At 37.2% G+C, this 10,557-nt stretch overlaps 2 protein-coding genes across 2 annotated transcripts; both read right to left on the reverse strand.

Moving 5' to 3' along the window:
* Window positions 1-878: 878 nt before the first annotated feature.
* Window positions 879-4,870, reverse strand: LOC132029633 (mediator of RNA polymerase II transcription subunit 10b). Its single transcript, XM_059418920.1, has 5 exons — window positions 4,655-4,870; window positions 4,238-4,318; window positions 4,061-4,163; window positions 1,982-2,071; window positions 879-1,132 (listed from the first exon to the last, which is right to left on the reverse strand). Exons 1-5 carry the CDS (start codon window positions 4,846-4,848, stop codon window positions 1,061-1,063), a joined length of 540 nt encoding a protein of 179 aa, XP_059274903.1. The 5' UTR covers window positions 4,849-4,870; the 3' UTR covers window positions 879-1,060.
* A 3,640-nt stretch (window positions 4,871-8,510) lies between these two features.
* On the reverse strand, window positions 8,511-8,843 carry LOC132031575 (uncharacterized). Its single transcript, XM_059421557.1, has one exon. The coding sequence runs from the start codon at window positions 8,841-8,843 to the stop codon at window positions 8,511-8,513; it is 333 nt and encodes a 110-aa protein (XP_059277540.1).
* Window positions 8,844-10,557: the final 1,714 nt, after the last annotated feature.

Below are 10,557 nucleotides of genomic sequence, written 5' to 3' on the forward strand. Positions count from 1 at the left end.
TCCTAAAAATAAGTGCGTACTTTTATAAATGTATGTCGATCATTGGTCTCCCTTCCCTCTAATTTTTCAAGAAGCTGATTTTTTTTTTTTTTAATATGATATACCCCACCCTCAGACTCAAACCCTAACTCACTATAGTTACCTATGACATTTGCCTTCTTCGCTCTATTGGTGACTGGACTCCCAAGTCCGAACAGTAGAATATTAACGTCACTGGCAATCTCTCATCATACGGAGGAGGAATGATGTCTCTAGCATTACTCTAAAGTGTTATCAGGATGTTTAGTCACTTGATTTCTCTAGCATTACTTTAAAGTGTTATCAGGATGTTTAGTCACTTGGGATTAAGGTTATTTGAAGTGATATCAGGATGTTAAAGTCCACAAAGGTGCAGTTATGATCATATGAAACAATTGGCTCATGCAACTAATTTCAAGTCCACGTGACGTGGATATTTCTCTTAAAAGGATCATCTGCAAGAGTGAAATTACTCATATCTGATGCATCAACAGATAACATTACCTGAATGAATATCCATGTCAGTCCACAAAACTGCAGACGTGGTTCAAAGTTTAAAAACTCGTTGCAAGAAACTACCTCATTAGTTAGATCGTTCTCCACTCCCATCGATGAAGTCAATTTCCCGCTCATGTGTGGTGCATGAAATTCAGAGAACGAACTAAACTCTTAATTCTAATGACGTCACGGGCTTATTAACATTTACACCAAACATTTTTCAGCAACACAATGGATGAATTTAGATGAGCCCAGACAACTCTACTATTAATCCTTCTTCTCCCACCCTTCCACATGTTGCACTAATTGGACAATCTATATTTTCTATTCTGGAAGTTTCCCTGGGGAGAGAAGCCGAGCGATGGTTGATTACACATCATAATTATGAAATTTATCCATGATACATAAATCAATTACATACATTTTACATTCTTGAAAATTAAAAGGCTACTTGAACAAGCATGGACGTTGAAGCCCATTAAGGAAATATGCTAAAGCCTAAAGTATCCTGAGGAGTAAAGTACGAACTTCATCATTTAGCTTGTTATATTTCAGGCTTCACCTTTACATCTCCGTTTGGCAATAGACTTTGAGCTTGAGCCAAGCGTTTTGCTTCCTGCTTACATGAAAACAACGTAAAATGTCAGCTACAACAACCAGAAACTAGCAACAGTGTACGCAGAAGTTTCAAAAATAGCTCTATAATCAAAGAAGTTTCAAAAATAGCTCTATAATCAAAGCATATCAACAGTGTCATAAAAAAATGAACAAGACAGTATTTAACAGTCTTTCACAAGATACTGCACAAAGACGCATCAATTGCACAGAGACTGCATCTAAAACATTCTAAGGTGATTTTTACGTGTTCCTTGAGTTAACACTGCAATATTGCCAAGTTGCACTAGAAACTGTAAGCTGAAACTCCAGCAATATGTTTGTTCGGCTATACACAGAGCATAAATTCCTAATATTCCTAACAATTTGATAAAACCAGTTAATTATTCCCCTGAAGGAAAGTCCTAGGTTCAAGTCTTATTGGCACCCTATAACTGAAAAGAATTCCGATGTGCTTGGCCGGGGAAAAATACCTACACATGAGGGACGTGCTGAATGTTAAAATAAATATGTCCTCTATCAATTCCATTTTACACATGAGACGACATTCTTTATAGTACAATGTAGGAATGCGTCATCCTTGAATGGAGTCCCAAACATTCCCAGATCAACCTAGAAGAGATTAGGTCTTCATTAACCCTGCCAGTTCGAGGACCTTATATTTCCAGAAATATCATGATGATGGCCATCTACTTTTCCTAGATCAAGAAATTTGTGCTGAATCTACAAGATGGCGGTCCATGGAGCATTAACTTGATAGCTAGTCAGAGAAGCAAGCTTGGTATATTAACATGAACAATGAAAATGCTCATAGTATATCCGAAGTAATGAACAAGCAGACAGAACTTACAGCTGCAGAAGCTGCACGAATCTCTCTGTAAGCTTCCACTTCCTCAGGGAAAGCCTGTTCAAGCTCCTCCAAGAGATTCCCTCGCAAACCCTGTGACAGAAGAGTAAGAACTCAATACGTTTTTAAAAAAAATGGCATTGATGTCAAAAACCAGCACTAAGAAAGTACTTTGATCACATTCAAAAAGACAGCTAAAGAAAAGAACCAACTATCCAGACAAAAGATTCAATGAACTGTAACAGGGTTTCACTATTCTCTATCAATTCCATTTTACACCACAAAGTTATCAACGAAATACAATCAGATTTGAAAAATCTTCAGGATTATTTCTTTGTTGTTACTGTGTTCCATGCTCTGTTAAGATGCTTAGAAAGACGTACTCCAACAAGACATTAGCTCTGCTGTAGAACTTGGCATTACCCGTTTAGTGCCCAAAGAATTCAGAAATGTCTGCAACAACTGTGATATGGCAGCACAGTGTAGGAATAAGTGTTTGCCGGTTTCTGTTTCCTTTTCACGAGTAAAGAACTCGTACATTCAAGGCTTTTCAAATTTGGAGGGGAAATTTAGTCGTGAAACACGGACAAATGCCCTAGGATGAAACCATAATATAAGGGATCCAAGAATGTAACCATTTCACAGAAATTAGAAATGTAGTAGTTGCTGTTGTATAATCAGCAGGAAGGTTAACCATATCCGCGGGATTTTTCTGATGCGGAAGCCCTCTCACGTGCAGATGAATCAGTAAACAAGATTGATATAATTATTTTTCGGAGGGGATGGATATGTGGGTGATAGGTAGCATATCAAATTTTTGACTAAGTTGACGCTCTCAAAATTGTACACTGAAGAGAAAATGATAAACCCAAAGTAACTTTCTCTATCTCCTTCTCAGAAAAAGAGAGAACTTTCTCCATCTTTTTCCCATCAAAGCTGCATAGTAAAGTTCCCTATGCATATCAGAAAGTTCTTATAGGAATATCTTATAGCAGGCACCATCCATGCAGCATCATAGCAGAATATAGTAAATTGATTCCAGTAGTACTGCCATTCTAAAGTTGGATTAATAATATCCCTTACCTCATTAATTTTAAAGTCTTTAGCTGCTGTAGGGCTAGTTCTTTCATTCAAGTAGTTATTCGCTACAACAGTAACAACTAACTCTCAAATCCTAAACTAGTCGGGATCGCCAATACGAATCCTCATTATCCAATTAGATCCACTATTGAATAAATCTAATGATTGAGCTTTAGCTTGCTCTAACAGATTTAGATTCTTACCTACCCTAAACCAATCAAGCAGTTATTTAACTGACAATTATAAATCCTTAAGTCTAAGATTTAAATTTGCTTTAAGAGCAACAACGAGATGGAGAAAAAACTAGAACAGCCCTCAAAAACGTATCTTTTTCCCCTAAAACGAGCTGAAAAACAAGTACCAAAAACTCATGACTGATATGTAGTAGATCCCCATTTACTGACAGCTTATCTAGAGGCAGTTTATTTTTTATAGGGTCACCATAGTCCATAAGGTCAGCCAGGATGTTGTTACGTTAAGATAAAATCATGTATCAAGTTTATTCACGGCACATTGTCAGGGAAAATGACTCAAAAGAAGGGGCATTTATGAGGTCCTTAGTATTTGAACTTGACCTAACATAAGTTTCCAGAACCATTAGTTAGTATTTGAACTTGACCTAACATAAGTTTCCAGAACCATTAGTTAGATGAAAAGCTCACACTTTCTGAAAAAGAGGTCCCCGTTCCTTCAATTCTTGTACTATACTTCTTAAATTTTTACCTTACTATTTCTTGTTCATTTAGAACACTCTTCATTTTGGCTAATTCTATCTCAAAATGACATACAACTGATCTTATACTCTGCCACTAGTCATTCACTTTCAAACTTGGAATCTTTAGCTATGCTAACAGACTAAAACAGGCACCAAAACACAATAAATTGTTCATAACTAGATTCAGGATAAATTGTTAAAGCCAAAAGCAATCCAATTTTCTGAAACTTCCAGATATCCATTAAGTCAAAAGGTACAGCAAACAATATTGAAGTAAAAAAACTAACCTTAAATGCATCAGTTTTCCCTTTAGTGATTTGGTTCTTGGCAATGCAACTATTCAACACATCCCTTGTAAATTCATCTGGATTCTTCCCATCATCAATCAAGCTACAGCACGAAAATTACCACACATAAATAATTAGAATAAAAATAAGTAAAACATAAAGAGATAGTAATATTACTTGAGAACCTCCATAGGCACTTGAATATTGCATTTTTCTCCCAATTTCGCCATATTATCAAGCTCAAGCACAAGATTATTCCTAAACCCAAATAAACAAGTAAACAAAAAAAAATCAAATTAAACCAAAATCCAACGTGAATTTAAGACTAGCCCAAGTACAAAGCTAAAAAAGAAGGGAAATTTTCAAAAGTAAATATTACGCCACGTAGCCCAATATTATACAACATTATACCTGTGGGGAAAGCAATATACATAATGTATCAACCTTGTATTATAGTGTATAAAAGGGTGTTTATACCCCAATATGGGCTACATGGCGTAAATATTTTCTCCTAGTAGACATAGAGCGTAGTTTCCCCACCCCCCCCCCCCCCCCCCCCCCCAAAAAAAAAAAAACAAGGGTTTAATAACTTACATGCGTTGAAGAAGGGGAAGTTGAGAGGAAACGTTGTAAGAAGAGACGGTAAGATAGAGCTGGTGGAGAATTCCTAGGGTTTTGTCGATTGAATTAATGACTTGATTCAGATTTTGTTTTGACTCATCCCCACCGTTGGCCGGTGATTTAGGGTTTATTATTCCGTTCCCCCCGACGGCATGCGATGACTCCATTGGCTTATGTTTTCGATTTGCAAATTCCAGCAATGGATCAGAGTACTAATAGATGAGTTGAGTTCCCTTTTCACTTGCTGTTTGATCTTATTGGTGAATCCGCCCGAGACAACAAGGTGAGTCCGATTCAATCTCCTATGCTACATATTAGTACCTACCTAATTTAATTGCTTAATGCATATGCAGCCCCGCAACTTTGTACAATTTTTTTCATTTTGGCACCTTAAATAAGTGTTGTTCCTATTGAACTTCTTTAACTCATTCTTAAGTGTGTCTATCAAACATAATCTGACTTATATAGTATTCTATCTTTAATGTAGTAACATGCTAATATATTCTCTAATTTAATTTTGTCATCTTTTAGCTAAGATTAGCAGCAATTGAGAGGGAAAAAAAGAATAGCCTCTTAATTAAGCTGACAGTGAAAGAGCAGAACTAGCAGAAACCGACACCTCCATGAGCTAAAGAAAAGCTTACCACACGTACAAAATATTACTTCACCTCCATTACCATAATTTAATTTTTGCTTCTAATAAAAATCAGATTTAAAGGGTTTGATAGACCTACTTGAGGATGAGTTCAGGTGTTCAATTAGGAACAATACTTAGTTGAAGTACCAAAATAAAAAAAAGGAGAAGTTTAGGGGCTGCATATGCATTAAGCCTAAGTTAATACTATTTTATAATCCCTCCGACCCAATAATTTGACTGGGCATCAAGTTTAAAAATAAAGGAAGATTTTTAAAATTTATGGTCTAAAACAAAAACAAGTTATAAACCAAGTTGTTCGGACTCTCCAAAAATGTTGTCCTACCCGGGTGAGATCCTAAAAAAATACACTACTTTTTTAGGATTTGAACGCACTAGTCGATATATTTAAAGAGTCCGAGCAACATAGATATTTGTGGGATCCTAAATCATTTCATTAAGGGTAAAAGGGAAAATTTTAAGTCAAATTATTTTTAAATATAAAAATGTATCATTCTTTGTTGAATAAACTAAAAAAAAAAAGTGTATCACATAGATTGGACAGAGATGTATCTAGCGGGGGAAAAGACATCAAATACATCCTAAAGTTGGTCGAATAAATCCTCTAATTAATGACAAAAGACATAGATTGACCCTCAAACTATACCTGAAATGTCGATATCACACTTAAACTTTCATGGTGACCTATTACACACATGATCATCTAAAAAGTGTACTTATTTACCCCCGAGAGCTATAACACCACTCTCATAAGATGGGGTGATTTACACTCGCGCGCTACATTGGCGCCACGTCAACGCCATGTCTGAGTTTGTTTTCTTTTCCTTTTTTCTCTCTTTATTAATAGATTGCTTTTTGTTAATTATATTTACCCTAATTAACCATTAACCCCACCATAATTAACCTTCTTCATCACTAATTCACCCCACCCACCCCTGTCATATCCCACGCCAACGAACTTTGAGTTCAGTCTTTTGAGCTAAATATGAACTGGATTTCCATCAAATCGGATCAGGGTTCGGACCGTAAGAATGCAAAGTGACCGAACTGAAGTTGAGGCTTACATCTGTAAAATGAAGCAAAAAGAGAAGATGACAACGTCATGGCTGCAAAACGAATCGAATTTTCTCCATGCCCCGAATTTCAGTCCAAAATTAGCAAAATATCAACACTGCCTCTTAAAAAAGATGGAATCTTTTTGCATTTGTGGACAAATGAATTTGAACGGAGGGAGTATTAGTAATTTTACTACTACTGCTGCTATCAACGTTACATCAATGGCAACAGATCTGTTATTATTAATTTTAAGTGGGAAATTTCACAAGTATACTAATGGAGGGTTGTTGCTTTGGTTGGTTGGAGAAATCATTGACCAAGCAGAGAGGGTTCCGGATGGACTGAGGAGGTGCCCGTGCCCGTGGTGGTTTCGGGCGGTTGGTGGTGGAGTTTGATCGGGGGGGGGGGGGGTTACAAAAATTAATTTCTTTATTTCTTTGCTGTAATTTTGAATAAAACGCGCCTATTTTATAATAATAATTATATTTTGTGCCACATCAGCTTTCAGGGGTAAATAAATACACTTTTTAGATGGTCAGGAATGTACTAGGTCACCATGAATGTTTAAGTGTGATATCAATATTTCGGGTATAGTTTGAGGGTCAATCTATGTCTTTTGCCCTAATTAATCGACGATTTATTACCCCCCTACAATACAGAGTTTTGGGATCCCACCATTCTTCTTCATCTACACACCCTCACAGCCGCACCTATTTCTTCTACATTTTAATATCCACTCTCTTCTTCTTCATGTTTATGTCCACCTCTTCTATGAACTGATTATAATTTATTCATTTCAATTCTGAAATTTTAAAAAGAAAAATTAAAGTATGGTGTTGGATTTGCTGGTGATGGGTGGCAAAGAAGAAGGAGTTAAGGTGGTGAAGAAGAAGGAATTGAAGGTGGTATTGTGATGGATTTGCTGCAAGTGGTGAAGAGCAAGGAAATCGGTGGCGGCAAGTATAGTGATTCTGGTGAGCTGAGAGATGGGGGTGTATGGGGTGGTTCAATGATGAAAGAAATATAATTATTGGAGAATTTCAATGGTTAATTAGAGATTAATTCGAGTAAAATATAATTAACTAGAGAAAAAAAAATCAATGAATAAAGAAAAGAAAAGGAAAAGAATATAAAAATTAAAGCTAAAAGAATTCTGACATGACGATGACGTGGTGTCGATGTGTCGTGCGAGTGTAAAGCACTACATATCGAGAGAGTAGTGTTATATGTCTCAGGGTGGTACTAAATTCACTTCTGATATGTATAGGAGAGTAATAGATCACCCGATTAATTGGAGTTTGTATTCAAACAACTTTAAGGTGCATTTGTTTTTCTTTTTTCCTATCGAGTTGTGTCTAACTCAATCCATCTTTGCCATGACGTAATAGAGATTGACTCGAGTTGGCTCTTAAATGTTTGTTTAGGTTACAATAACGTTATTAACAAACATAAAATCCGTGTTAAGTTGATTGACTAGAAAATATAAACATAATGAAGTTAATCTAAAAAAATTCAAATATAATTGAATTAAAACAATTTTAGTTAAATTTCATGTTACCAAAAAGTATGCTTAATTTGCAATATGATTAACCGTTTATTTAAAATGCTTAAATAAGAAGTAGAGTACAAGATTGTTAATTTATCAACAGTTTAATATTTTAAGTTCAAGTTAATTAATAACACGAGAGCCTACAAAATCTGTTCATTTTTCAGAATGCTTTGTCATGCTTTCTTTAGTATTTTGTCGTGGCGTCTTCACTTTCGTCATTTCTATTCTCGAACTGCTTTGAAATACTTTTCCTTGAGCCGATGGTCTATTGGGAGCAACCTTACTCTCCCAAGGTAGAAATAAGGTGTGTATACATGCTACCCTTTCTAGACCCCACTCGCGAAATACACCGGGATGTGTTATTGTTGTTGTACTTGAGCCTACAAAATAAGTTTTGTCTTTGACCAAGTAGACTTTCTCATCCGTACTTGGTTAGATACCAAAACTCGAGCAGACCACAACTACTTATAGAACGAGCCACACCAAACCCAAGCTTGAGCCTAGTAGCCTATTTTGATCAAGGTAGCTAAAAATACTTATTTTTTTAACCAAAGCCACATCTTTCGTTCTCAGCCTCCTAACTTGACGAGCCAAGACTTGATAGGTTCTTCTTCATAAGACAGCCCTTCATTGATTTCAATCTCTTCATGATTCAAGTTATGAGAAGGATCAGGCTTGTACAACCTCAACATCGAAATGTGAAACACAAGATGCACCATAGCCATCTCAGATGGTAACTTCAACTCGTAAGCCACTTTCCCAATTCTTCTCATAATCTCGTAAGGGCCAATAAAACGAGGGCTAAGCTTACCCTTTCTACCAAACTGCATAACTCCTTTCATTGGTGACACCTTTAGGAACACCTTCTCACCCACCGCAAACTCTAGCTCACGACGTTGCATGTCCGTTACGACTTCTATCGACTCTGAGATGTCTTGAGTCGTTGCACAATAAGGTTCAACTTCTCAATTGCTACATAAACTGAGTCAGGACCCAGTAGCTCTATGTCACGACCCGACTTGGGGACCGCGACGAGCACCCGGTGCTAGCCCACCCGGGCACCCCTTTTTCATACTTATACTTCACATTCTAAGTGAGCCACATCATTACATCATACTTTTCGTTCGTCATCATTCTAAGCTCATCGGGCAATAACATATTTATATCATCAACAACATCTATGCCCATATACAGGTACATGCGCCGACAAGGCGAACAAAATAACATCCCAAATATAGGTCGACAAGGCCGAACATATCTAACCATATACACAATGTCTACGAGCCTCTAAGAAGGGTACATCATATCATGTCATACGGGCGGGACAGACCCCGCCGTGCCCATGAATATATACACAAAAGAATATATATACCAAAAGTTGCGCCTCCGAATGAAATGGAGCTCCGCGTAGTCCCCGAGATAGTACAAATGCATGGATCAAATCGTCTCTCCCCGGCCACCAGCGGCATGACGCAAATTCACAAACAAAAGGACGCGCACGAAGAATGTATCGAGTATGTAAAGCATGATCACAATATGGAAGCATAAAGGATAACATCCGAAATAATACCGGGGAGATAATAGCATCATCATCATGGCACTTACCTGCTTTCCATAGGGACGTTCCATTTCTATTTCATACTCGTGTGCATACATTTGTATTCTTGCTCATTTACCTTTCCGTATCTACTTTCATGATCGTATTCATGTCTCCTTTCATATTCATGCTCATATCATATACATTGCGTATTTATAGCCCTTACTTGGCACTTACATAATCTTAACATAGTCGTACTCATAAAGATGTAATATATATAGCATAATCGTACTCATATAGATGTCATACATATAGTATTTATATAGCCTACCCGACCACGAAGGTTCGAGGTTTTACGTACCCGCCCCTACCAAGGCTTAGTGCACTCGGCCCTACCAAGGCTCGTGGTTATTATTGTTATTCGTACCCAACCGCAGCGGCGCGCGCGTCGTTATATAAGGATATACATGTTTACTATATTCTACCCGCCATATAAGCTCGGGTTCCGTCACACCCTAATTTCCGTTGTATGACGGGCACCCGACTCTTATTTAGGGCCGAGCGAACCCGCGGACTCCCATAATAGTCATACTCACACTGGTTCTCAAATCATGACACAAATATACATAACAAAAATTTATCGCAGAATAATGTGCTTTTCGTTTTTCCTTGAATCAAATAAAATCTTGCAAATATACGAAACTTATAACACAACGCATAATAGTATACCGCTTACATAGCTATTTACATAACCGACATCTCATACCCACAACACCGTTCGCAAAGTCTCTAACCCGGTAACATGAAACCATGACATGATAACCACCTTGCAAAGACTCCGAAGAAATGGAGCTCGCTAAATCACTGAACGTCTTCTACTAAAATCTTCACTACCCGGGAGTATTCGCGTGGCACGAAACGCAACCCCGAAAAAAGCGGGTCGACGAAGGTGTACCGAGTATGTAAAGCAAGAATACAAGAATCGAATCATACGAAATAAAGAGGACAAAATGGTAATACAAGAACTCGAACTCATAAAACTTACCTCGAACGTAAATCATGCTTGTCAAAAATCATTA

This window comes from Lycium ferocissimum, chromosome 9, assembly GCF_029784015.1.
Source record: "Lycium ferocissimum isolate CSIRO_LF1 chromosome 9, AGI_CSIRO_Lferr_CH_V1, whole genome shotgun sequence".
In the NCBI taxonomy this organism is placed as follows: Eukaryota; Viridiplantae; Streptophyta; class Magnoliopsida; order Solanales; family Solanaceae; genus Lycium; species Lycium ferocissimum.

Bases quoted from the DNA above. Each gene is read 5' to 3' on its own strand.
- LOC132031575 (XM_059421557.1), bottom strand. From the start codon at position 8,843: ATGCAACGTCGTGAGCTAGAGTTTGCGGTGGGTGAGAAGGTGTTCCTA.
- LOC132029633 (XM_059418920.1), bottom strand. From the start codon at position 4,848: ATGGAGTCATCGCATGCCGTCGGGGGGAACGGAATAATAAACCCTAAA. The intron at 4,164-4,237 runs GTAATATTACTA...TTCGTGCTGTAG, and splicing joins GTGCCTATGGAGGTTCTCAA to CTTGATTGATGATGGGAAGA. The intron at 2,072-4,060 runs GTTAGTTTTTTT...CTTCTGTCACAG, and splicing joins GGAAAACTGATGCATTTAAG to GGTTTGCGAGGGAATCTCTT.